This window comes from Halichondria panicea, chromosome 13 (genome assembly GCF_963675165.1).
Source record: "Halichondria panicea chromosome 13, odHalPani1.1, whole genome shotgun sequence".
NCBI lineage: Eukaryota > Metazoa > Porifera > Demospongiae > Suberitida > Halichondriidae > Halichondria > Halichondria panicea.
Window position 1 is genome coordinate 4,009,613 of NC_087389.1, and position 26,069 is coordinate 4,035,681.

Genomic DNA, 26,069 nt, shown 5'->3' on the forward strand with positions numbered 1-26,069 from the left:
TTTATCCATCTCTGCATAGGGTCAGGAATACAGTACAGCAGCATGCATGCATGCATGCATGATGCATGGTATACACAGATTCACTACTTTAACGTGGGTACTAACTGTACAGTATTAAGAGTGCTTGTTAATACTCTAGATAAATTAATCCACCTTCACTTGTGCAATGCTCAGTCCTGTCTTTTTGGAAGCACGGCTAATGAAGGCGGTGAAGCATGCTGCTTCTCCTTTCATTCCATTCTTGTAAAAGGTATTTAGTGTAGTTGTCTGCTCCGTGGAAAATTTTCTGCTTCCAGTGCTAGTGCTGGATTTTGCAGTCTGCATCCCATCACCACTGCTAACAGGCTCACTCTCAGTATCACTGTCAGTAGGACTATCCATTGCAGGAGCTCAGAGCTGGCACTGCATGAATGGCACAGGTGCATGTGACTATTTAACCCGAATGGAACCCTTTTTAAATCAGGGAACTTTGGCCCTGCATGTTTGGTGGAACGTTCCCTAAACTTCCCATACACTTGTGGGGAAAAGTTCATGAACCGGTGTCATAAAATTTTGGGCCCCCCATGTTTAGGCCCCCCGGGCCTAGAATTTTAAAATTTTGGGCCCCCTGGGCCTAGAATGTTAACAGTTTAGGCCCCCCAGGGGGTCAAAACTGTTAACATTCTAGGCCCCCCTCTTCTGCTATCCTTTTCTGCACGATAGAACGAAGTCAAAGAGATATAATAATATGGTAAGGTTAGCTCTATTAGTTGACAAAGCATCAAAGAGACTGCATGCATGCAAAGACTCTGTATCAAAGTAGCAAAAATGTTTGCATTATTATTCTATCATGGAATTCAAAGTGAAGGAAGATTTACCTTTCAAGTTACTCATGCTTTACCTATAAGAGTTAAATGCTTTGATGCAGCTCTGCAATGTTGGATCTGCCTGTAAGACAATCGATGTTGTTGTATAGCTATCGCCATATTTGCAACTTCGTGCTTACTTTCTCAGCCAAATTTCAGGACAAAAAAGTATAAAACACACAATTTCAGTGCAAAGACAACAATTCATATCTTCCTCCATGTTTTCCTATACATAGAAGATGTAAATTGTTGTGGGGATGCTCCAATAGCATCACTGGCTCAGCTCTCAAGTAATGTGGAATCACAGATAGAAGTCAAGAGAGAAACTGTTGTATCATGGTGGAATCACAAATAGCAGTTTCCTTTCGGAACAAGGGTAATCTTGGACAGTCCTGACCAATTCGGGACAGTTGGCACCTATGTGCTTCGTGCTGCATGAGGTCATAGAATGACATGGTGCAGTGCATGTGATGGCTGTGAGACCCAGTGGCGTGTACAATGGGGGGCTTTGGGGGCTTGAGCACCCCCCTGTCCTCCCAGACAACCATGAAACTAATCCTATCACTCAGTAGCTAGCTAGCTAACGGTGCAGCTCCAGAGGTACATGCAGCGATTACAAGTCATGACCACGCCCAATTGAGCATGCGCAACCAGCATTGCAATGTTGTTATTAGCCTCGATTCAAGGCCGATTTTTAATCCGCCTGGAATCGAGGCTATGTTGTTATGTAATGCATAATAGCTGATCAAGATCCTCTGCACTCTCCCAGTCACCTCTTGCTCCACTGAGAGATACTGAGAAGCAGTGACTAACACTAGATTGACTGGACATCCCCATTGCAGTGATTGACCAGTTTGCTAGGATGTACCCCAGAAGAATAGTGCATGGAGATCCTACAAGATGACTGACTCATAATTATGTCTTATTATCACGCTATGCATGTATTAGATCCCGTTTGAGTGTATTTAGCAGGGAACTATGAGCTATAGTACCGGTACTATAGATTGCTCTAGGCTACAAACTACAACATTACATTGTATTGTCATTTACAACATAGTAGCTAGATGCTTTGTCTAGTAACATGACTAGAATGGAAGAGAGAAGCTCTAGAGTATTTTTGGCTTTGTTTGAGAGTAGTAAAAGTCGCTCGTTTCCAGTGTGCTGTACTTTTTTGATGCAAGGGTGCATGGGGAGGAGCTAAAAGACACGCCGAAATAAATGCGGGGGCGTAAAATCTCTTGTGCACCCTCCTGCTTCAATCTCTAGAAACGCCCCTGAGACCAGTGGTATATACTACTGTACATGCATGAAATGTGTGTGTGTGAGGAGAGCTGCATTCAGTAACTGGCACTGCATAGACTGTGAAGACCATAGAAGACTGTATTGGTGTATTTTGAGAATGTACCGCTGTTGTGTTGTTAATGGGGGGCCTAAAATTTTAAGAGGGGGCCTAAAATGTTAAAATTCTAGACCCGCGGGGGGCCCATTCTCATGGGGGGCCTAAAATTTTATGACACCGGGATTCCATTTAGTGCAATCTCGACCTTTGACCTCAGCCCAAAACTTAATTTCTGGAGCCGGAGAAAGGCTAACGATCTGAGAGATTAGTAAGTGCAAGTGTATTGCTACCATTTAGGACTATCTATGGCACCACTAAAAACTTGAATTAGTTGACATTGATTTTTTGAGTTGCGGACCCTAAATGATAGATACTCTCCTTTTTCTGCAAAACTCCAACAGTTGTTCCGCCAAGATTCCGGAAGTACTATATAAGTACACAAATTTATTTGCAACGGAAGTTCAACTTCCGCTATCAAAATGAAGCTAATACTACAAGTAATTAAATATTCACACACTTATATTCCACGAAGTATTGTACATACACTCACGAACGAGCTCAGGCACGTAGAACTGTTCCTAGTCTACATGCATACACGAGAATAGTTGTTAAGCTTTTATAAGTTTGGCTCCACGAGCTCAAATAGCACTCTATGTCATATGATAGTACTCCTCTAGAACAAGTGACAAAAAATTTTGCTAACAAAGTGAAGCTACGTGATGGGTATCAACAAAATTTGTAAGCTTTGAGCATTACTTTGCAAAAACATTTTGCTTGTACCCAGCTTTGAAGCAAAAATTATGAGCTTGCAAAACTTGACCACAATTTCCATGTCAAACCACATGGAGTCCCACAAGATGGAGTGCACCACACAGACTATGGACACATCATAGACGTAGACATTCCAGGTTTGTTGTGTCACACAATAATGATATAAAAAATTAATACAAACAGTTGTAAAATAGTGTCTAGGGGAATGGCTAGTAAGCGAAAAACTAGAAGGCAGCTTTCTTTTGGGGAAGTCAGTGACAGTGTTGCAGACAACGGAGTATGTGAGTTGTGCCATGGCGTCAGTGGGAATATGAGTAGCCCAAGCAACTGGCGAAGTGAGCCAGCACATACCCTTGCAGCCTCCTTGAAGATTGATTTCACTCGCCAGGTTTGTCCTAAATGTAGAAAAGATATAACACGCTGTTTAGGGGATGATACATACGCACCACGATGGGACAAACCTAACAAAAAAAGCATATGTAGTGTATTGGAATGTACAGATGCTATACTAGCGTCACTCGGTAAACCCAAAGATCTCATAGAAGATGCACTTCGACGCGCTAAATTGGAAGTTGCTGAACTACAAATACCAATCCCACTATGCAAACGACACTACCACATAGTGTACGATTTAGTGCAGCCATCAAAGCAAGTATATTGTACTACTTGTGGAACCACACTGAGAGTCACTAACCACAGAAAATGCTCAAATCCTAGAAAGATAGAGGAGTACCTAAGAAAACACACAGATTTTGATGGCCATATACTTGAAGCGACAAAGTTTGCCACACATGTTACAAGTCTCACCTGATTATTCTCCAAAGTAATAAATGCCAGAGTACAGATGCAGACCTCGAGCAGCTCATCAACGACCTCTCAAAACAACTCTCCAGTTATACAGTGGGCTCTGAGAAAGATGTAGCAGACAAGGCAATGAATGCTACAGCAGTTGAGGTAGCAAAACTGCTTTTAGAAAACAATGTGATATTATTGCCTACAATCAAAGATGTGTTAATGAGTTATGTGCATGCACAAATACTCAACTGAACACTCGGCCGACCTAACAACGACACAGCAATCTATTACATCAAGATGGATCCTTAGCCACTTAACAGTTAACTTAAAACATCATATTACATACAAGTGCACAACACGCAAGTATGGCACGTTGGTTTACAGACCAAACACAGATTTTATGAATACAACCGCAAGCTACTTTGGAAACAGCATAAAAGTCAGAGATTGGCTGATACCATCTGATGATGCACTTTTGCTTCATTGGAAGCGATCGTGTTGGGTTCTACACATGTGGCAACAATCTGATCAACCCATTATGACATTAGAAAACTACGGTTGGAGTATCACAGACAATGAGCTCACCATTAAATGGGATACTGCCACCAACGTACAGGCTGTCCGTGATCGAGTCGACTCACTCCTTAAAGGATGCAAGTGTTCGACAGGTTGTTTGACTGGACGGTGTGGCTGCAAGAAAAGGGGGAAGCATTGTTCAATTGGCTGTGAGTGTTTAAATTGTGGTAATAACATAGCAGGGTCAAAACAGAATGAAACTCACATTATATCTCTGGAAGAAGATGTGGAGGCAGGCCGATTGACAGACAGAGAAGGGGAAGACATCGTCGACTGGGTGTTCGGACAAAATACAGGGAGTGACAGTCAAACCAGTCAGTCCGAATCAGAGCCTGAGTTAGACTAAGATTAAATTGTTATGTTTAAGATATTGTTTGTTATGCTTAAAATAATTTTTGTTTATGTTTTTACTTGTACTCAAATTGTGTGTGGCTTTACTAGGCATGCTAAAGCAAGTGACAAAAAATTTTGGTAACAACGAATCTGTTCCTTACTTAGCATACACTGTAGCTAAAGGCTTGTACAACAGCTACCAGCTAAAACTGGCTTGTACTTGCTCACCGTTATTCCATAAGCACCGTCTCAGTAAAAATTCCAGGGGGGCTGGTGGTAGCTTTTTGTAACAAAAACAGTGCAACCTCTTTCAAAAATAAGAGACATGGCATTATTTAAGGCTTGGTGGTTGCTACAACACCTATGCAGCCAGTATCAGACGTTATAGCTTGAGTTATAGGACTGCATCTTCAGCTATTGCCACTAACCTACAACACTATCAAGCGGAGCTTCTTTGTGATTTTTGTTGCTGTTGATGACGTCACGGTTGCAAATATATTCACGTGAGCTGTCAGATGGCGGAGCAACTGCCAAAATGGCTACAAAAAGTGACCTTGATGCTCTGGTGGTCCAAGTGGAAGGATTGGATCTAGAGGAGAACAGAGCTGGCTCAGGGGCTTATGGCTGTGTCTTTAGAGTGACGGTGAATGGAAGACACGTTATTGCTAAGAAGGTACACCACGTATTGCTCCAAAAGCAATCCGTTATAACAATGTTCAGAAATGAATGTCGTATTCTGAGTGTTTTACATCACCCCAACATTGTCTGTTTCATTGGAGTCCATTACGGCCGCGATAAGAACGACATCAGTCTAATAATGGAGAGGCTTCATTCCGACTTGGCTGATTTTGTTGAAACCCATCGAGACACGAATATCGCCACTAGAATCCATATCCTGTATGATGTATCCAAGGGCCTTCACTATCTCCACTCACTGATCCCTCCCCTCATGCATCGTGACCTCACTGCTCCCAACATCCTGCTCACTGAGGACCTCACTGCCAAGATTGGAGACCTGGGTACGGCCAAGTACGTAGACCTGGAGAGATTGACTCAGAACAAGACTCAAATTGTTCTGACAAACGTCCCGGGAAATCCAACCTACATGCCCCCCGAGTGTCTCGTGGAGCCGCCCACCTACACTACCAAGCTGGACATCTTCTCATTCGGTCATCTCATCATTCACACTGTTATCGGTGATTTCCCTAAAGTCAAGAACGTACCTCAAGGTTTTCGCAGCTATTTCAACTCTATCAGAGGAAAGGAGGAGCTCATGCGTCGAAGCACTGCTGTCCATGGTGACAAAATGGGGGAGAAACACGCTCTTTATCCTCTTGTTGTTAGCTGCCTCCATGACCGACCTCAACAGAGACCATCAGTTGACAAAGTGATTGTCTCACTCAGAAAGCTGTGTCTACAGCACCCCAGGATGGTACGTGAGTGAGTGGGTGGAGGTATCAAATGTGCATTGTCAGCTTATATAGTGTTAGTGTCGACTGTATGCTGCATGGTACTTCTGTGTGGGTGACTAGAATTATATCCGTCTTAGCTGATACTCATTTTTCTCCCAGGAATTTCTGGATGCTTGTAAGACGGATAATGTGGGTGTGGTTCTGGAGCTACTGGAGTGTGGGGCTGATCCCAACCAGGCAGACAAGGTGAGGGGAATACTGTCTACAGTGCCAATATATGTCCATTGGTTGATGATATTATCTCTATAGGATGGTGCAACTGCTGTTCACTGGGCCAGTAGGAAGGGACACTATACGATAGTGAGGGTCCTCTTAGCAGCCAAGGCTACAGTCAACACTCAGAACAAAGTTGGTTTTGTTGTACAAACACATTTCCGACAACATGCTGTTTACATTGTTTTCTTCCCAGTCGGGAGAGACCCCTCTTTGGACAGCCAGTTTCAATGGTCACCAGATATGTATGGAGCTCCTAATCGATGCTGGGGCCAATGTTGATGTACCCAAAGAGGTGAGTGTAAGTAGCTGTACACACATCCCACTAGCCACAGAGCCTCCCCATGTTCTGTTGACTTGGTCCATTAGACACCAGAGCTAGTCATGTTTGTGTAGAGAGCACTGGTAGTTGGTGTATCCCCTGACATTAGTGTAGATAGTCATGTGATATTGTATAATGAGTGGGTCTGTGATGAGTGATGGTTCACCTGCTCACAGGATGGATCCACTGCGTTGATTGTAGCTGCTTGGAATGGTCATGTGAGGGCAGTGGAATTGTTGATTGTTGTAAAAGCTAAAATTGACATTCAACAAAAGGTGGGATTTATTGCTTGTGTGCTTAAAATTACTTGGTTATTGTACAGGATGGAGCCACAGCATTGTACATTGCCAGTGAGAACGGTCACTGTGGAGTTGTTAGAATGTTGTTGGAGGCCAAGGCTGACGTCCACAACAAGACTAATGTGAGTCACGCTGCATGGTGGTGTTTGTTTACTCTGCATGGTGGTGTTTGTTTACTCTGCTGATTCCATGGTTGAGTGTGTGTACACTGTTCAAAATGATGTGTTCTGGAACACACTTTTGGGATGTTGGTATGACACTTTAAATTTGACACCCCTAAAGGTGTTTTGTAACACATAGACTGTTGTGTGTTGCTGAACACATTGGCAAGTGTGTTATCTAGCACATGCATAAGTGCCTTTAAGCACACTAATAATGGTAAATGTGTTGTCTAGCACACCATACAGTGCCTTCAAGCACACTAATAATGGTAAATGTGTTGTCTAGCACATGCATACAGTGCCTTCAAGCATGCAGTGTTCGTAACTTGGTTATTTTCAGGACGATAAGATTACTTCTATAGCTGTTGCAATTTCAACGAAATGTACAAGTCATTTAACACAAATCAGTTGCAATTTCAACGAAATGTACAAGTCATTACAAATCAAAAACACATCTATACAACGAACGACTATTTAAATGTTATACGGATTATTACAACACATTACTGTTAATGACAGCACATCACATGTTTCCTTTTTGACGAAAGAGCGCACAGCAGCAGTAGCACATTTTGATTGAAGTCATCTTGTCATCTTGTCCTAAATAATAAATACAATTATGTCAATTATGTCTGGTAAGCATATCTATTACTCCACGTACCTGGATACTTTTCTGCACATTTATAGCAGTTAGTATGTCCCAGAGAATAGTCACTTCTGTACCCAAACCAGTGCTCAAGTCAAAAATGAGGTCAAGTTCTGGGCTGAGTTGTGAGAAAGGCTATATATAATTTATATGATCATATCACACAGTATTTCACCAGCTTACCACATGAATGGCCTTTGGAAGCTCCATGAAGTGCTGCAGTAGTGTATATTCTTCAGGAAAGCTAAATACTCAGTGCAGTTAGTATAGAGCTAAATTTAGTTCTTCTCCAGTTCTTGAGTCTTTGTTGATTTTAATTAAAGCACACTACATGTGCTTCTAGCCTCAATGCGCATGCGCACACAGAAGGTCCGGACTTAGCTCTAGTATATATAGCATGCATATACTATAGCCATACTTTTAGGACCTGGATTCCTGGGTTTGCAAGTATAAAGCTTCCTTTGAGAGTGATAGCAAGTTGTTTCCCGCATTTGCAGGGACTGCTGTTTCAACTCTTATTTCACTTGCACTTACTTAGCACTCTTGGTGATCTAACTGTACTAATTGGAACATAAATATTAATTCTGGTATCTGAAAAGTAAAAAGACCTTAATATCTTATATATCGTGTGCTACTTTACACCACTGTATGGATGTCAGTGTGTTCAGTAACACACCATTCTGTTGTGTCACCCAAGTGTGTTCTATTACACTCCAAGTGTGTTGTTGAGCACGACAAACACACGAGTGTGTTCAGTAACACACCACTGACATTTACCTACTAAAATTAGTGTGCTACGTAACACCCCATTTTTAACAGTGTACTGTCACCTCTTTTCATTGGCCTGGGAACGAGGCTACCTCTGTGTATGAGTGGACTGAGTAGTGGAGAGTGTACAATTAGCTGGTCCAGTTGCTGTGATATATAATTATATGGTTTATGGTCTATAACAGAACAACCAGACAGCTCTGTATGTAGCCAGTAGGAATGGACATGATGAGATAGTGAGGGTCCTCTTAGCAGCCAAGGCTACAGTCAACACTCAGACCAAGGTTGGTTTTGTTGTACAAACACATTTCCACAACATTCTGTTTACATTGTTTTCCTCCTATGTACAGTCGGGAAAGACCCCTCTTTGGGTAGCCAGTTTCAATGGTCACCAGACATGTATGGAGCTCCTAATCAATGCTGGGGCCAATGTTGATGTACCCAAAGAGGTGAGTGTATAAGTAGCTGTACACACATCTCAGAGGCCATTAGCCACAGAGCCTCCCGTTCTGTTGACCTGGTCCATTAGACCCAGAGCTAGTCATGTTTGTGTAGAGAGCACTGATAGTTTGTGTATCCCCTGACATTAGTGTAGATAGTCATGTGATATTGTATAATGAGTGGGTCTGTGATGAGTGATGGTTCGAGACCAAATAATGAAAATTTCCTAGTATTATCAGGGGCGTAACTAGCAATGAGGCAGAGGAGGCCCTTTCCTCCTGTACTATTGAACTTCAAGTGTCATATGAGTCACCTCACTAGCTTTTAATAGCTCTGGCTAGCTAACTTCTGGATAACTAGCTAACTATATTGGTATATAGAACGAGCAGAAATGAGCTCTTCACTGTCTTGTTGATGTAGAAAAGAGAAGAAAAGCAGGTATATAGCAGTTTACTGCCATTTGCATGCGCTCATGGGGTCATAGCAGAGCTTTATGTATTAGTTATTGCACGAGTGATTATGCAATAACTGATTGTTGCGTGGGAGAAGTATAGTTATAATGAGATTCATGCCTTCCGCATTCCTTATTTTGATACCACAAAAAAGGAATTTGTAGGAACAAGATCATTCAACTTTCATGGGCTGTGCAAATAATTATAATTGTTATGGCATGCATATCGCACTGCGGAGACTTGTTAGCTATGATGTGCCTGGCTTCACTGTGCAATATGGCATATATTTGCACTGTGGTTTCTTTTGCTCAAACATGCTTATATTCGAGAATGCGCAGTCACATTGTATTGCAGATATCAGTAGAGTGAAAGCAGTGGCTGATCCAGGAGGAGATCCTAGGGTGCCACGGATCCCCCTTGCTTTACTACAACTACGTACCAGCTAGCTATTTATCAGTTTTTGTATAGCTATTGTAATTTGATTCGTATACCTGTTGTTCTGATGCATCAACTGCCAAAGGAGTGTTCAGGTTAGCCTAGGTTACTCAGCTAGTTGACTGTTCTGGCAGCTAGCTATACATGTAGCTCTGCGCAAGTCTATTATGGGACTTCCCCTGGCTGAGTATGGGATTTTCCCTAGTCACATGTGACCGCGTAACCCCAAAAAATTTCGCGCTGTGTGCTCGTAGTTTGGAACCCCCCTTTCATTTTTCCTGGATCCGACACTGGAAAGACAGGCAGGCATGTATAGCCAGTACAAGGTCGAGCAGTAGGTCTGCTCCCATTTTTTCAGCTAGACAAGAGGCAAGTCGCTTGTAAAACGTTGTGGACTGTTTTGCCATGCCCCCTGTGGCCGAGAGGACTATTGGAGTGAAGGTTGAGTTTTCGACATCTCGGACTCTTTGCTCATACTCAGTCAGGTAGGTAGGTTAAGGACTGGGACCAGCAATTATTGCTGAATCAGCTAAAACGCAGCCACACCCACGATTTTTAATATGTTTTGTGTGTAAAAAATTAGTTTAGCTACTTATCTTTTTTAGTTCTAATTCCGGAGGTCTAAACCTTCCTTTCAGCTCTAAATGTTTAGTGTAGTAGGTAGTTCAAAGGTTTGTGCAGACTATTCAATCGGGAGGGAGCATGGTACTCTATGAAAAGTAAGTTATTAGCTTTTACATTTAAAATTAACAGCTAGAAAACTACGTTTTTTTCAAAATCTCACCTTTGGCTGAATAAACAGCTCCCTCCCAATTGAATAGTCTGCACGAACCTTTAAACTACCTACTACACTAAAAATTTAGAGCTGAAAGGAAGGTTTAGACCTCCGGAATTAGAACTAAAAAAGATAAGTAGCTAAACAAATTTTTTACACACAAAACATATTAAAAATCATGGGTGTGGCTGCGTTTTAGCTGATTCAGCAATAATTGCTGGTCCCAGTCCTTAACCTACCTGAGTAAGCTCTTCTTTTTTTTTCTTTTCGTGCTTCTTGTAACAGTTTGTAATGCTAGAGTTTTTGTTTGACTGCAGCGTGTGGGTTGAACATCCTGACATCCAGGAATGTCTTCTCTTGGCGTCCTCCCCAGAACCCTTTCAATAGAGACATCAAGTCTGGCACCATCCGATATATTGGTGGTTCCACCGAAACATCATGGCAGATTTTGGTGAGTAGGTCGGCAGTGATATCCCTGATTTCATTGTGGCGAATCGATGGAAATCCTCCACGGGAGCAAAAGAGGACGTGCTCGACCGAGAAGTTGGCACCACAGTCGCCATGCAGTGTATTGGCGTACCTGCAGGCGTCCAACCATATAGCGTAGAGACATAGGGCGTCCACAAAGGCACCCTTGTGTAGACTGAAGCCGAACTCTGAGATCGGTAGTGAGGTTAGCCAATTGGATGCACTCCCTCTCGCTTGCGAGATCCAGCGTCCTAGTGTTGGTAGGGGTGAGACGCTGCTTGATTTCTTCTGCTGCTAGGGTGGATTGTTCCCTGCGCAGCTGTTTGACAGCAGATTTGGCTGACAACTGGGCATCCATGTACCCGAAGGATTATTCTGGATTTTGTAGCAGGATGGACTCTATTAGTGGCTTGGAAATGGAGTGGGAAGCGGAGAACTGTAGATCACACTGCTTTGCTGGGTTGCTTAGGCCCAGACCCCCGAACCTTGTGGGCAGGGCAAAGATATCCCTATCTGTGTCATTAGGGGGTGGTCTTCCAGTGATGGTGGGAATGAACACAGTGCGTAGGATGTTCTTCAGAAGTTGAAACTGACTGCCCCCAGATTCGGCACGATATGAGAGAGATGGGACCATTTGCTGTAGAATCCATGAGTAAATGCGGCATAAGCAGCATGAGGCTGAGTGGTGGCTATCTCTGACAGTGTTTTCAACTCGTTTAACCATAAGTCCACCTTTTCACGCACAAAATCCGTTGTAAACTCCGAAGAGCCCAGATGGGCCCCCATGTATGGCTCTATAAAAATCTTTTCCAATTATACCCAGACAATTTCCGTTATTTGTTCAACCCAGTCACATGCAAATCCTGAGTTCACTCTCTACTGAGGTTACTCTCATCTTCTGACTGCAGTACTACCAGTAGAGATGGTACAAATAATTATAATGTGTGTAATTTACGTGTGTCTGGAATCGTTTGAGAAGTGAGAAATCATTGTTCAAGGTGATGTTGCTCTCTCGTACTTCTTTGTAGTGCAATACTCAAATGGCTATATCACCATGTGCAAGGGCATATAAAAAAGAGAGGACAAGCAAAAACCGAAGGGGGCAGTGGAAAAGTATATACAGATAACAATTTCGATTTTTGTGTACAGTATACATTCGGTCTCTGGCTTCAGTTTTTGCTTGCAGGTAGGGTTGATAGTCAGTTGCACATGCCCTCTCTCTTTTTGTATGCCCTTGCTATCACCAGCTATGTAGCTACCATGCACTGTACAAGCTAGATAAACGAATAGCGCTGAATCAATATCCTTCGCATAATTGTAAAAGCGCTTCAATTCGAACAAAAAACCTGCAGTTGAGCATGCATGCACTTAAAATAAAGATACGCTTATAATTGGAACAAGCGCTAATAACCAGTTTTTATACAGTAGATTTAACATGTCAAGGTTTATACTTCAGTGCTGTAGTTGCATGTGTCATCATTGTGGGATGGGGATGGAAGTTAGGTGCGGAAATACAGGGGTGGGGCATGTAGGGGCTTTCCCAGCAGAGCTCAGCTTGTTAGAAACCACAAGCAACAGACTTCATTGTCCATTAGCTTTATTGTGATCAATTGTTATGGTGCGTATTTTGAAATTTTGAGTCAACATTATACATTGTAATATCCCCCCTCACAACAGATGACTACTGGTACCCCTGAATACAAAGCCATCTGTAGCTGCAGAGTGGATCTGACAGAGAGGCTCTCTAATTGCTTCAAAGATGTAGCTGAATACTTAAGTCAGAGTGGAGCACTGACTGGCAAACAATGCCAAACAATCATCAGTGCTGAGATGCTCCTAAATTATGTTCTTGTGGACATCAAAGACCCAGACACCACATTGGATGCTTTTGCCTACTTTGTGACAGCAATGAAACAAAGTGGAAACACATTCTTCAAAGTATTTGTCAAGAAACAAATTGAAGCTAAACGAAAGGAGTTCTATAGGGAATTGCTCCAGGTTCCACCAGGTATGTATAATGGTAAAGGACGTGATTGAATTTTCCCATGTTCACAGGTTTCCAGGCATCTCAGGAATACGACGTTTTCATCAGCTACAGCCGTGAGGCTGACACCATGCGCACAGTGGACACTCTTATGTTGCGATTGAAACAAGAAGGCCTCACTGTGTTTGTTTGTAAACGTAGAATTCGTCCTGGGGACAAATGGCGATCTGAGATTGCCTCCGCCATCAAAACCTGCAAAGCCTTTGTTTGTGTGCTCACTAAACGCTACGTGAGGTCTGTGTACTGCAATGGAGAGCTGTACGAAGCAGAAGCTCTTGGCAAGCCTCTGTTCCCAGTGGTGTGTGAGGATGGATGGGAAGATGTGCCTGGAGGTGCTCCTGTGACGGAGGTAGTGAGAGACTTTCAGTATGTCTCGCTAGTAGTGGCAGAGGACAGGGAGAATCAACTAACAAGACTGGTGCAAAGTATCAAAGGTCAGTCAGTAACTAATCTCATCAAATAGTGTTACACCAGTCCTACATTTTGATAGTACCATTCATCGTTCTAAGTGGTGTTTCATTTGCAGAAGCAGTTCCCGTAGCTCCAGGCTCGTCTAATCTGCCCACCGATCATGCTTGTAAGATGTAGTGACCATGCATATAGTGTTTCCGTTAATTAAAACCTTGACCCTCGTCCACTCTGCACACAAACAAACACACACACACTCAGGTATCTGAATAATGCCTATAATTATAAGCATATTCACAATAGAAGGCTATAATATATATCCATGCATGCTGTAAACGCTAGCAAATTTCAAACAGACAGACACACCAACAGACTATACTAATGCTCGTGGTCGTTCGAGTTAACATAATGCTTTTCTGCTTTTACTCTGCAGGGTTGGTGAACAAAGCCACTACACAACTGTCAGAGCACACACTTCTAACACAAGATGAGATTGGTGCTCTACAGAAGCTTATCGAGGGAACAGAAGTGAACATTGATGACATCATTGCTACTGGTCAAGGCATCACTCTTGAAGAAGCTCAACAATTGCTTGCTCAGAAAGGATACATTGAGGACGCAGGGAATCTCAAGACAAGGCTACAAGAAAGTAAGTTTGTACATATCTGTAGTGCTTATAGCTAATTACCTGAGGGTTGTATATATATTCACTTCATAAGGGGTTAGTGTAAAAGCTGGAATGCGGAATGGAATGGAATATGGAACCGAATATGTAATGAAAAAATGAGTAATAAAATATATTAATACGGTAAGCGTGAAATGTATTCTTTTAGAGGCACTTCCACGAAAATATAACTCAGGCTATGCGGTACAGTGCATGCATGCATGCCTTTCATCTATAGAGAATATAAATCATATAAATCACTCATTTGTGCGAAGTTGTGAAGCTTACGTCTTATATATAATTATATATAATTATGCCCAGTCTGTAGTGTAAAAACACTGCGCTACCAATCAAGTATAGCTATAGAGAGTGTCACTTTAGTGTAGCCGTATTATAATTATAGCTATAGAGTATGTCAGGTCAGAGGAAGATGCTCCTTTACATAATACATATAAGTATGTCATCTGTGTACCTGGTTGAGTTGCACAGTTTGCTAGGAGAGCATTCCTGTTTAGCATCAGCAACACACCTCACTATATAGGAGCCGGTTTTAAGTGCTCTAATGGTGTAGGGCAATCTGTGCTTGTGACGTCTGCACAGCATGTATCTCTGGCTCCTAGTGAGGTGTTGTTTAGTGTGATCGAGGGTTGATGCTAAACAGGAACACCCTCCTTATATAGATAGGTTGTGCACCTCACGCATTCAACAATGACCCCGCAATAGCCACGCCGATTATTCCTGTTTAGTAGTGGCCCTATATACAAGCGCTTTAGTGTAAGGCTAACTCAAAGTTGAATAGAGTGCAAACAGATGATACTGTACAAAACATTCTGAAGAGACCTTCACCGTGAGTTAACTCGAGAAGAAGCTTTTATAGTTTGCAAATCCACGAATCATTGTGTCTAACTGATCCAAGAGAACAGGTACACACAGACACACACAGTCAGCTTTACCGTATATATAGCTGGTTATTTTCGAGGCACTACAATTTCGAGGGTTGACCTCGAACCTTGTGCCCTCGAAAATTGGTTTACATCCAGTATTGAAGCCTCTCTACTGTATAGGGGTGTGGTCATTTGAACCTCTATCCTCAAAAATAAAATCGGCGAAATGTTTATTAGTTTGAATCCTCCGCGACATTTAGTGCCTTAAAATAACTCTTGCTATTCCGGCTCTCTGAAGTATATATATATGGCCACCTCTATATTTGGTTTGGCATGGATTAATTATTGCTTGTAATTATGTTTACTGCACAAAACTCACCCTGAAATGTGGCCACTCGCTATTCGGTAACTAGGTTTTTAATGTAATTTTATACGTTTATTACGGCCGGATTGACATTTTGGGTATGGTTTGGCAGATAAAATTGGATTACACTTTAAATAGAGAACATCCTTCATTATCCTCGAGACAGAACCGTCATTAGATTTGAGGTAGGGTCGTTTTTAAGCCCCAGCTACTTTCTGAAATGCGACTAACTCGCCAAGCTACACTGTACGAAAGTCTACTGTATACAGTATTTCTCGTGCAGCTACGCCTCGAGCAACAAACACAATCAGTTTTCTGCTTTGTTTAATTTCCCCTATGTGTTATTCTCTGAATAGCTAATTGAGTTTGGGAGAATCCTGTTGGGATGTATTGTATATCCCACAGGATTCTCCCAATTATTGTACATTTATGGTCATGTATACGTATTGTGCCTCGTGCAAAAATAGAGCTTAATCGGCCTAATCATGATCAGAGTGCTACATATAGTAGTAGTATAGTATACACATGTAGAGCTACTGTCAATCAAGAGTAAACTAGTAGAAGATGTATATTCTAGGTGCATTTTTTGTATTTCAAAATGCCACGGTTCCTTAAAAGCTCCTCAAAATTCATCAGAATCAATCTCAGAGCATGTAAATACAAAAAAGTTCTGGGGGAGAACCCTAGACCCCCCCATTTAGGCATACAATAGTGCGCGCCGGGTGCTGCGCACCCCAGCCGGCCATAGTTTGAACTTAACTATGGGGAAAACACTGGTAAAGGATCACTTCAGCTGTAAATACATACCTCGAATAAAAGCCGCGTGTAGCAGCTAACGTGCAAGTTCAAGCTTTTTTTAGCCTTTGCTCGCCATCAAAAAATCTGCCACCATAACTTAGTGTGCATGGCTGTAACAAAGCGTTTATTGACTCAGATATCACAAACAAACGGACAAACAAACCAGCCGACCACTGTATAAACATACATTTTTATTTATTTCACATGCAGTTGCTAAAGAGCAGCAGCGATATCTCGAGATACTCGAGGATTTAATGACAGCTGCTGACACCATCGACCTTCGCTACTTGAAACTGTTTCTTGTTGGCCCACCAAATGTGGGCAAGACGACCACTCTAAGCCGTCTCCTAAAAATATTTGACAATATTCGTTCAGCTGGAGACAAGGCAAAGCTTCCTAGTACGCTACTCGCTAACTGCATTCAAGCGTTTGCTTTTGTTGGTGACGACACAGCAGAGTGGCTGTCTTCCATTAACGTTGACGATGAAGCCAAAATTTTGTTCAACTATTTTTGTGGAAACAACCTAACACCTGAGGCACCGTTGGACACACCCCTCAGTGAGCAACTAAGTGAAGAACTCACTACGTATACTGCACCCGAACCTTCCAGAGAACAGTCACATGTTCAACAAGATGTACCCCACAAGCTCATTTCTGTACAGAACATTGTTTCACAAGTTGATAAACTCAAGACTTCAAGTGAGGAACAAAAGACTTGCAAAAATCAAAGAATTAGCGAGGTTGTCAGTCAATTTCAAAAGTTGATCATGAGTGGAGACTATTCTACCCTTTTCAATGCTTTGGGAACATTTTTGAACATTAATGATATTGGTGGTCAGCCAGGCTTTTTAGAAATGCTCCCAGCTCTGAGCACTGGTCCGGCCATGTATCTCGTCTTCTTAGACTTGAGCAAAGAGCTGAACAAGCCGTACAAAATCCCTTTTAGTCGCGATGACACAATTATCACTCCCTATGACGCTATACACACAGTCAAAGATACCGTGTCTCAAATCCTATCTTCCATCAGTAGCATACATAGTAACCCTCATGTGACCTCGTCATTCAGGACCGATAAAGTTGATGGATTTAATGAGAAGCTTGAATCATTCCTACAAGTTAGTCCCTTGGCTGCGCTGATAGGCACTCACAAAGATAAGCTGGAGCATCCAGAGAAGGAAATCAAGAAAAAAAGCGAAGATTTAAATGACATTGTAAAAACGTTTGAGGAAATATTGATTTGTCCTGGAGCTACTAGTGAGAGAGTTTCTCTATTTACCGTGGACAACTACACTGGAACTGAGCAGTCGGACATAGCCCCTCTTCGTAATGTGTTGAGTGAAATCTTTCACACACGCTTTAAGGATGCTTCGCTACCGATTAAACCAAAATGGCTTTTATTTGGACTCATTCTTCGAAGGGAATACAAGATTGCCACTATTGAAGATTGTCTAGAGTTAGGGAAGAAGCTTGAAATGGATGAAAATGAAACGAAATTTTGTCTGCGGTATCTTCACGACTGCGTTGGCACTGTCATGCATTACACAAGCGTTTTGAATGATAAGAAAAACTGGCTCAAGAATCGTGTAATCTGCTCCCCTCAAGTAGTCTTCAATAGCATCAGTCAGCTGATTCTTCCTTCTTTGCGTGTGCTTCATTCTGGAAGTACTTTCACTTTCACTGAGTATGAGAGAAAGGAGTTGATTAGAATGGGGCAATATTCAGCTGAAGCCATCGAAATGTATTGCAAAACTGCACAAGTTAGCAAAAAATTGGGAAACGACGAACTTATCCCAGCCAAAAATCTTATATCCCTTCTTCAACACTTAAATCTTCACTCTGAAATCATTCACAAAGATGTTAATGACCCAAGCAAATCTCGAATCACCTATTTAATGCCGGCAATATTGGAGTGTGCTTCACAAGAGGAGCTGACTAACCCCCCTCCACCAGATGCCAACAACCCAGAGCCACTGCTCATCACATTCAGCTGTGGTTATGTTCCAACAGGAGCTTTTTGTGGTCTGATCACTCGACTAGTTTCCCAAGGCCCTCATGGAATCCTCGGATTGACGTGGGAGTTAGTGGAAAATGGTGTGAAGCGAAATTGCGTATCTTTTTTCGTCGCTAGATCAAACAGGCTAACTCTACTAGCCCATGATCAATGCTACGAAATTCAAGTTATCCGCTGTCCTGGTTGTCGCATGTCTCTCCATGACCTTTGCACTTATGTTTTCTCAGTGATGCTCTACACTCTCAAAAGCCTTTACCCACACTTGGTTCCTCAAATTGCATTCCAATGTCCCTGCCCTGGTCACAAGTCCAGCCGAGATAATTTGTGCGTTCTTACCGAAGAGATCTGGGTACAGTTTCTTTGTGGTAGTAAGCTGGTAACTCCAACAAAACACCAACAAGTTTGGTTGGGTAAGGTAGGTTATTTATATTTAAATGTTTTGTGTTTCATATTTCTTGCAGACTGCTTCTATTGGTCTGAGTGCTAGCTTGGAAGTTCTCCAGTTCATGAAGGGACAGTCTCTGAAGACATTTTCTTTCAATTGGAGCAAAGTGGGAGATGACGACACACAGCTTTCAATTCATCACTCCAAGCCCAACATGCTCACCTTCCAGAGTGTGAGTGAGGAGGACCTTGACTACTACCAGTGTGAGGTTAAGGAGGCTGGGAAAGTGGTCCTCACTGTCTATAGAGCTCTCTACGAAGGTGAGCTCAGTAAGTTCTGTACATACATGTGCCGACCCTTTGCTTCTGTGTTACTGTTCCAACACATACTAAAGTACCATTGATGATGTTGAGCCCTCATTATAAATTCATTTTGCAGAAGCTGTGGCACCTTTATTACCTTTATCACCAGTTCCCGTAGCTCCAGTCTCGTCTAATCTACCCATTGACCAGGCTGGTAAGACGTGCTATAGTTACTTGATTAGCAGATTATTATCCCTCCTCAGGCAAATCATCCTCTGTAATAGAAGATGTGTGTAAGGAGACTGGAGTGAGTGATCACCAACTCGACCAAGAAATCCCTGAGAGGCACATCATTCTCTTAGCGGAGAAATTTCCACACCTACTGAGCGTGCACAAGGTAGGCAGTACATCTAAATCATATACGCAACTTGTCGACCTGACATTTGGCAAAGCAATATATTAGGGGAGGGGTTGATGTTAAGAATATTGCTCACCAGAACCACTCAATTGTATTCCTATTGAGTTTCCTCTGGAAGGTATTTCCGAGGGCAACCCCCACCAAATGAAACCCTGTTGATTTTGCTTTTGTACAGGCTTTGACAATTAACGATCTGCAACATGTTTACGAGAAACTACACACTGCACATGAAAGTGCCAGCCCTCACTGGTTCAATCTGGGATTGGCTCTAGGTCTGACTCATTTTATTCTCACCAATATCGATAGCAAGCATCATGGTGATAATGTGTCATCATTGCGTGAAATGTTGGCTGAGCTCCTGCGTACGAAAGATGTAACATGGAGTCTCCTATCAGATGGTCTCAAAAAGCCCACGGTGAAGCTCATCAATTTGGCTGATAGCGTCACAGGTAACCATTTTCAGTGTTTATGCATATGGTATATACGTACATTTAATCTTTTTTCTTTGCACAGCCACAACTCCTAACCTGCTCGATCGACTCAACCTCACCCCAGCCGACCTCGGTGATGTAACTGATGTCACACGTCATTATGGCAATCAAGCTGGAGTGGCTTATGCATTGAGAGTGTGGCAAAGAGTGAATCCTTCCAGAGCTACCTTCAGGGCCTTGGTGGAAATTGCCATAGGACTGAGAAGAGGAGACACTGCTGTAGACATTTGTAGATTTATTGTAAAGGAACTAAACTGAGCTTAACAATTTTTATTGAACATTTTTTGTCTGTCTAATTAGTACGTGGGCGTAGGTGTTCCAGCATAATTATGTCATATTAATTATAACATTGTTTTCTGCAGGAGCACATTACAGAAGGAGCGTCTTACCTCGGGAATCGCATCTCGTGGAAGTTTGCAAAGCATGGCCTTATAATTATGCAAAACCACTAAGTGGGTCTGCGGGCGAGTGCTAATTGAGCTGACGGTGCACTTTTGGCAAGCATAGGTCAATAAAAGTGAAAAGCTACAGCTAGCTAGCTAGCTATAGGCCTGGTAGTAAGCTCTCTCTTCTAACAACCCCAGTAAGACTCCCTACTGCAAAAAAAAAACGCCTAGTATGTGTTAGTCTAAGTCTAACAAACTTCTCTGTACAAAGTGACTGGATATGCTCCTATTTTAGAACTTTCTGTACCTTACCGATGACAGTCTCTTCCATGATGTATACCAACATCCATCAAAGATCTAGCTATTCATTTTAGCTCTTTCTGGCTCAACCTAGCTCTCCTGCTGCTGCACTACATACAAAATCCGTTCATAATGATATTCACAGGCTGACCGCGGTCTGTAATTTATGTACACAGTACTTACACACTTTTATTATAAGGCAATGCGGTGTTTAGGAAAGCACACGAGATGCGATTTCTGAATCCATGCACAGTTAGACGCTCCTTCTGTAATGTGCTCCTGTTTTCTGTAATGTGCTTTTTTCAACACATTGTTGTGGTAAATTATTGAGCATGCGCAGTAGGAACACAACAACGCCCACATAGTTTGGGAATTCAGGGTGGCATATGCATGTCTAGGAGTTTTCCCAGCTGAGCTCAACAAGTGCTCCCTTGAGATCCCTGCTTTGGCTAGCTATGAAATACCAAGGTCAGCAAGGCGTTTTATTGTGCGTGAGTATCTAGATCTACTGGTACCCCTCTAAATACAAAGCCATTTGTAGCTTTCGTTATCGAAAATAGAATGGGGATCACAGTGGAGTTGTGGAGAGCTCGCATTGGGCAGTTCAGTGGTGGGAGGGGATCACAACCACACAGTAAAGCTCCCTCGACAAAATAGCCTCTACACTTCAGTGATACAGTGGGTACTACTGCAAAAGTTGTTCAAGGAGGCTTGCTTTTATTGTTAATTCTCAAGTTTCTGAGTTCTCACGACAAATCACTTTTGCTAAAACGCACAAGAAATGCTGGTCTCCTGATGATTGCCATTGTTGGGTTGGTCCACTCTCTTGCCCATCTCTTGCTGCTAGCTGGAGACATTGAGAGCAATCCTGGGCCACAAATGGGTAATTAAGTTGTATGATTTATATTGTGAAGGTGGATGTTTCTAAATTTTCCATAATATTGTTACAGATGAAGTTCTGACCCTCCATGAGCATCTAGAGGACGCTTGCAGCAAGCTGTTCAAGGCTCGTACAGAATGGTTCAATATTGGGCTAATTCTAGGTGTCAATGGCAAGACTCTTACTGCTATCCGCCAGGAGCATTCTAGTAACCATGGTGACTGTCTCCGAGATATGTTGGCTCATCGTATCAAAACAATGGATTCACTCACTTGGGGAGATCTGTGCAAGAGTCTTAGACATGTCACAGTAGGACCAAGGGCGTATACAGAGAAGAGGGCATGCAACTCGCCCAATTCTCAGAATCATCCGACTTCGTATTGAGCTATTTTTAGAACTGCCCACAAAACGCCCACGCGTAATCTTTGACCGCACAAGGTAAATCAAAGTCTTTTTTATATCTGTGCTAGCTAGCTAGCTCGATTGCAGCATAGTAAAACTAGTTCTCAGCAGCAGTATGGCTCGTACTAGCAGTGTCAAAGGCAAACCATCCAACAGTTGCAACTCCAAGAAGATGAAACCTAGGTACAATAAACCTGTCTTCCTGAGTCTCTGGTACTTCTTAAGGCATATAGAATTGAGACAGAGAATTTTCATTGCATGTCTTACCATTAACCAATACAAGTTTCTATGCAAATTTTTTCTGGCATGCATATATTACGGGTCATAAACGGGCACCTTTAATTAAACGAGAAGCGTGGGTATAAAAGGGGCGGGGCCCGACCAAAAAAATGTCGCACGCAAAATTTATAAGGGATAAAATGGCTACTCTTTGCGCTCAGGCTGTATCCCAGATTCACTGCCTTTAGCAACGCTTTTATGAGTGTAAAAGGGGCGTATTGAACGCTTGACATCCGCTTAGACACGTGGTCTTTTAGTCAGTAAACAGTAAGCTAGTTTGCGATGGCTACTTCAAGGAAACGGGTGCGCTACACAATGGACGTTCACTTCGTTGATGAAGACATATGATGAAGAGGAGAAGCAAGCGTTTCTTGGTCGCCTAAAGCACGTCCGTGAGCTGCTAAAGCCTCCTGGAAGCCCTCTGCTTGACAACTTTAGCCTGTTGAGCACACTCTGTGCTTCTGTTGAAGGTGACCCAGATCACTCACACCCTCCCCCTACCCCTGTTACTGCAATCAGGAGCTTTATGAGCAACAATGGTAAGCAATACAAGCATCATAAGTAAATGCTCTATGAAGCATCATGCAGGTATGTACAAAAACGATACTTCCGATGGGCAACAACTCTTTGCCACGGAGTATCATTGTTTCACTGACCTAGTGAAAGGGCTTGCCACGCCCTGTCCGTGTGGGGTAACTAGAAGTCCCTGGGAAGTCCAGTCAATAGTACAGGTGTGTGTTGAAAGTTGACTGTCAGTTTCATAAATTACACGTGTGTTTTTTTGTAGAAAGGACATGTGGTACGAGCTCTTTTTTGCTGCCGACGCTGTAAGGTGCAGAAGAGAAAGTGGTCTAGCTCCCGTGTATTTGGAGGACATTATTTGGTGAACCAGAAGTAAGCTTATGGATACCACACCATAGTTATGTGTTTACTGCATCTCTGGTATATTTTATATAGGGTTGTTCATGGGTTTACTTGTGCTGGAATTCTACCCTCCCAATACACCCACTTTAGTCAGTTCTGTGGTTTAGGGACTGTTGGTCAAAGTTACATCCGACAAGGTTAGCTCACTCCAACTATACCCAGAGTGTAAGTAAATTCATGTTTCCTCAGTGTACGGAAAGCTAGGTTACCGTGACATTGTACAAAGGGCAGCAAACGTGAGCATGATGTCGGCTGTTTTTGATGTGAAGGCCCTTCCTGAGTATACCACCAACAAAGGAGAGGTGTGTTTGTGTACCGTATTACTAGTAATAAATAATTTTATTATTGTTTTAAACTTAGTGGGTAATCACTGATGCCCGGCACGACTCAACAGCCAACGCATACCACACAACTGTGCCTTGCCTGTCTGGAAGGTGGGAAGTTAGTGTGTCTCTGTCGGTTTTGTATTTATTTTGTATATTTTCAGCAACAAGAAGATACTCGGCATATCAACTCTCTCTCGGGCCGAACACTCCACTGCACAGACCAGAGAACTTGCGTGTACCAAGCTTGTTATCCCTCAAGTGCAAAGCAGAGGTTTATCCCCATAATAAATGAATGCACATAATAATTATTGCCAAATCTAGGTATTGAAGTCATCGAGGTAGCTCATGATATGCAGGCGCAGGTCGCAAAGTACGTGTCAGACAAGTTGGGACTCATCAATTCCTACGACACTTGGCATGGTAAGAAAATGTGTGGTACATGTATGTTGTATCATTTTCACACACATTTTAGGAACGAAGAATGTGTCGAAGGAAATAAAGAAAGTAACACAGGGCCTAGTTCGTGATAGAGGGAAGGTTTGGTTTCCTGAATTATCAGATAAACGTAAGAATCTACTAAGTAAACTTTCATGTACACTAGTAAGGTGTGCATTAATAGGAAGAAGTATAAAGATCCACCTGTATTGGGCAATGAAAAATTGCGGAGGGTCTGCTGAGAAACTGAAGGAGATAATAATGAATATCCCTAATCACTACCAGGTTAGTTAATTATTGTGGCGTGTTTATTAGTAATACATTGATGTTTTTGTAGAGAATCCACACAAATTGCCACCCTTCCTCTACTTGCCACATGGACGACTACGAACCCAGTAGGGACAAGCTTGTTAGCAGAAAGGCTATAGAAGCTCTCATAAAGCAGCTCCATACGACGTACATTTACCGCTATGCTAAAGATTTCTGTTCGGTAAGGATTAAACATGTGTTGTTTGTATAACATACCCGTATATTGTATAGTGTCGTGATACCTACTGGGTTGAGTCGTTCAACCATCAACTCCTCACCTACCTGCCCAAGTGCATTCACTTTTCGACTGAGACGTTCATAATGCGAATGAATTTGGCTGTCTTGGATTGGGTACGTACATGGAGTATTATTATGTGTACACTATGTGGGGGGAGAGCTTCTCGTACACTAATTTGTAGTAGTATTTAGAGCTTACATTTACTTTAAATTTCAGTCTATACTATCGATAATTGCTTTATTCTAGAATGAGAACGTCAATCGCTCTTACACCAGTATGAGCAAAGTGAGTGACCTTCGACGACCAGATCGCCGCACAGCAATGAAAGCCTTAGTGAAGAAAGGTTTTAAATTTGTTGCTTTGCTATGGGCAATGTATGTTGAACAAAACAAAGCTGATATGAGGTATGATTACAATGTGTACGTACATGTAAGGGCATTTGACATGTAACTTTCGTAGAGAATTGATCGAAGAAGATGACGTAGTAGAGGAGCAGAATGATGACGTGACCTTAGAAGACGGAGTGATGCCACCAGAATATTCTGACGAGTCAGAGGCTGAGGACGATGACATGGACGACTAACAATTAATGATGACATGGCCGACTAACAATTAATGAGTTTTATTTGCTACGTAATTGGTGTGTACAGGATAATTATAAGGCAGTCACTCTCTAGAGGTGGACTCGGTTTCCATACCAGCCTCTTCTGGCAAATACTCATCAGTTTCTGCCTCAAATGTTGATCTGTAATAGTAATAAGGAATTAGTATTTGCTTTGCTCTTGTTAGCCCCCCTATGCTAAATTCCTAGTCTCTTAGCATAGTAGGCACACTATTCCATTTGATATCAAGGCCTTACCTGTAGTCACGGTATATGCCATTGTGGCTGGGGTACCTCCTCCTAATCTCCTACACAAGAGAAACAGTACATGTACATACCTGTAAAATTTTATCACTTACTAAAACTACACATTTCGGGATTATTTCCCTCTTGTCATGTATCACTGTCCTCGTCTCCTTCCTAGCCAAATACTCATCATCTACCCACACTCTCAGTGTATTCAGCAACCTCCAGAACTTTCTGTACAGTTGATGTCTTTTCTCATCGTTGGCAGGATGGGGGCCACAAAATCCTCTTAGAAAGTCTGGAGGAAGCTGAATCACACACGGTGAACACAGGCAGTGTATGCAGTGATCAATGCCACGGAGAACTGGAGTTGCTGGGTTGTGCTGGTAACTACGAACATGGTGCGGGTATTCTAATAAAAAAATTTGACTTGTGTGTTTATTCCTACTTTTATGTACATGTACCTTCTTGTGGTTCTGAGTCGTCGCTATGAGTGTCTAGTGCTAGTGTTGCATTCAACGTCAGCTGTACTGTTCGATTGCCGCTTGGTTGGTTGTTCCGGAGAAAGTCGTTCAACCTGTCCACCCAATCACTTGGAACTGCTTCCCCACTCATTAGTATTAGCTAAAGTATGGATTTGTATGACTTTTTACATTGTTCTATTGTGTTCTTACTGTTATATCTCTATTTCCATCGCTGTTGGAGCTGCCAGAAGCCATTGTACCACAAAAAAAACCATATGGGTCTTGAAAAAACTTAGAAGTGTTGCTGCCATGTGTTCAGGCCTTCTAAGGCTACTTCTGGGCATGTGCAGTAAAATAAGTGTGTTTGTGTACTGTACGTGTGTGTGCATAGAGTCAGAG

General features: G+C 42.4%; 2 protein-coding genes and 2 long non-coding RNA genes across 7 annotated transcripts; 2 read left to right on the forward strand and 2 right to left on the reverse strand.

Annotated features, from left to right (window-relative positions):
* Positions 1-2,585: 2,585 nt before the first annotated feature.
* LOC135347139 (uncharacterized) lies at positions 2,586-5,030 on the reverse strand. Of its 2 annotated transcripts, none has more exons than XR_010398284.1 (5): positions 4,888-5,030; positions 4,532-4,668; positions 4,336-4,440; positions 3,763-3,862; positions 2,586-3,350 (listed from the first exon to the last, which is right to left on the reverse strand). It is a non-coding gene; the product is annotated as an uncharacterized LOC135347139 (long non-coding RNA). The 2 variants fall into 2 exon arrangements; XR_010398285.1 differs by having other exon boundaries at positions 4,532-4,658; positions 4,888-5,027.
* A 104-nt stretch (positions 5,031-5,134) lies between these two features.
* Positions 5,135-20,215, forward strand: LOC135347138 (uncharacterized). Of its 3 annotated transcripts, none has more exons than XM_064545029.1 (18): positions 5,135-6,091; positions 6,231-6,317; positions 6,381-6,479; positions 6,541-6,639; positions 6,843-6,941; positions 6,989-7,087; positions 8,726-8,824; positions 8,891-8,989; positions 12,789-13,119; positions 13,167-13,589; positions 13,682-13,732; positions 13,997-14,212; positions 16,484-18,699; positions 18,746-18,998; positions 19,108-19,185; positions 19,235-19,368; positions 19,565-19,838; positions 19,903-20,215. In XM_064545029.1, exons 1-18 carry the CDS (start codon positions 5,135-5,137, stop codon positions 20,136-20,138), a joined length of 5,850 nt encoding a protein of 1,949 aa, XP_064401099.1. In that variant the 3' UTR covers positions 20,139-20,215. The 3 variants fall into 3 exon arrangements, with proteins under 3 accessions (XP_064401099.1, XP_064401100.1, XP_064401101.1); XM_064545030.1 differs by having other exon boundaries at positions 18,746-18,989; XM_064545031.1 differs by having other exon boundaries at positions 18,746-18,989; positions 19,111-19,185.
* On the reverse strand, positions 7,552-8,117 carry LOC135347136 (uncharacterized). Its single transcript, XR_010398283.1, has 3 exons — positions 7,956-8,117; positions 7,788-7,890; positions 7,552-7,726 (listed from the first exon to the last, which is right to left on the reverse strand). It is a non-coding gene; the product is annotated as an uncharacterized LOC135347136 (long non-coding RNA).
* An 868-nt stretch (positions 20,216-21,083) lies between the features above and the next one.
* Positions 21,084-25,923, forward strand: LOC135347149 (uncharacterized). The gene is made up of 15 exons (XM_064545040.1): positions 21,084-21,449; positions 21,517-22,666; positions 22,716-22,858; positions 22,915-23,021; positions 23,085-23,188; positions 23,241-23,353; positions 23,412-23,485; positions 23,539-23,648; positions 23,699-23,797; positions 23,850-23,942; positions 23,997-24,097; positions 24,150-24,302; positions 24,353-24,472; positions 24,606-24,763; positions 24,819-25,923. Exons 2-15 carry the CDS (start codon positions 22,462-22,464, stop codon positions 24,940-24,942), a joined length of 1,704 nt encoding a protein of 567 aa, XP_064401110.1. The 5' UTR covers positions 21,084-21,449; positions 21,517-22,461; the 3' UTR covers positions 24,943-25,923.
* The last annotated feature ends 146 nt before the right edge of the window (positions 25,924-26,069 follow it).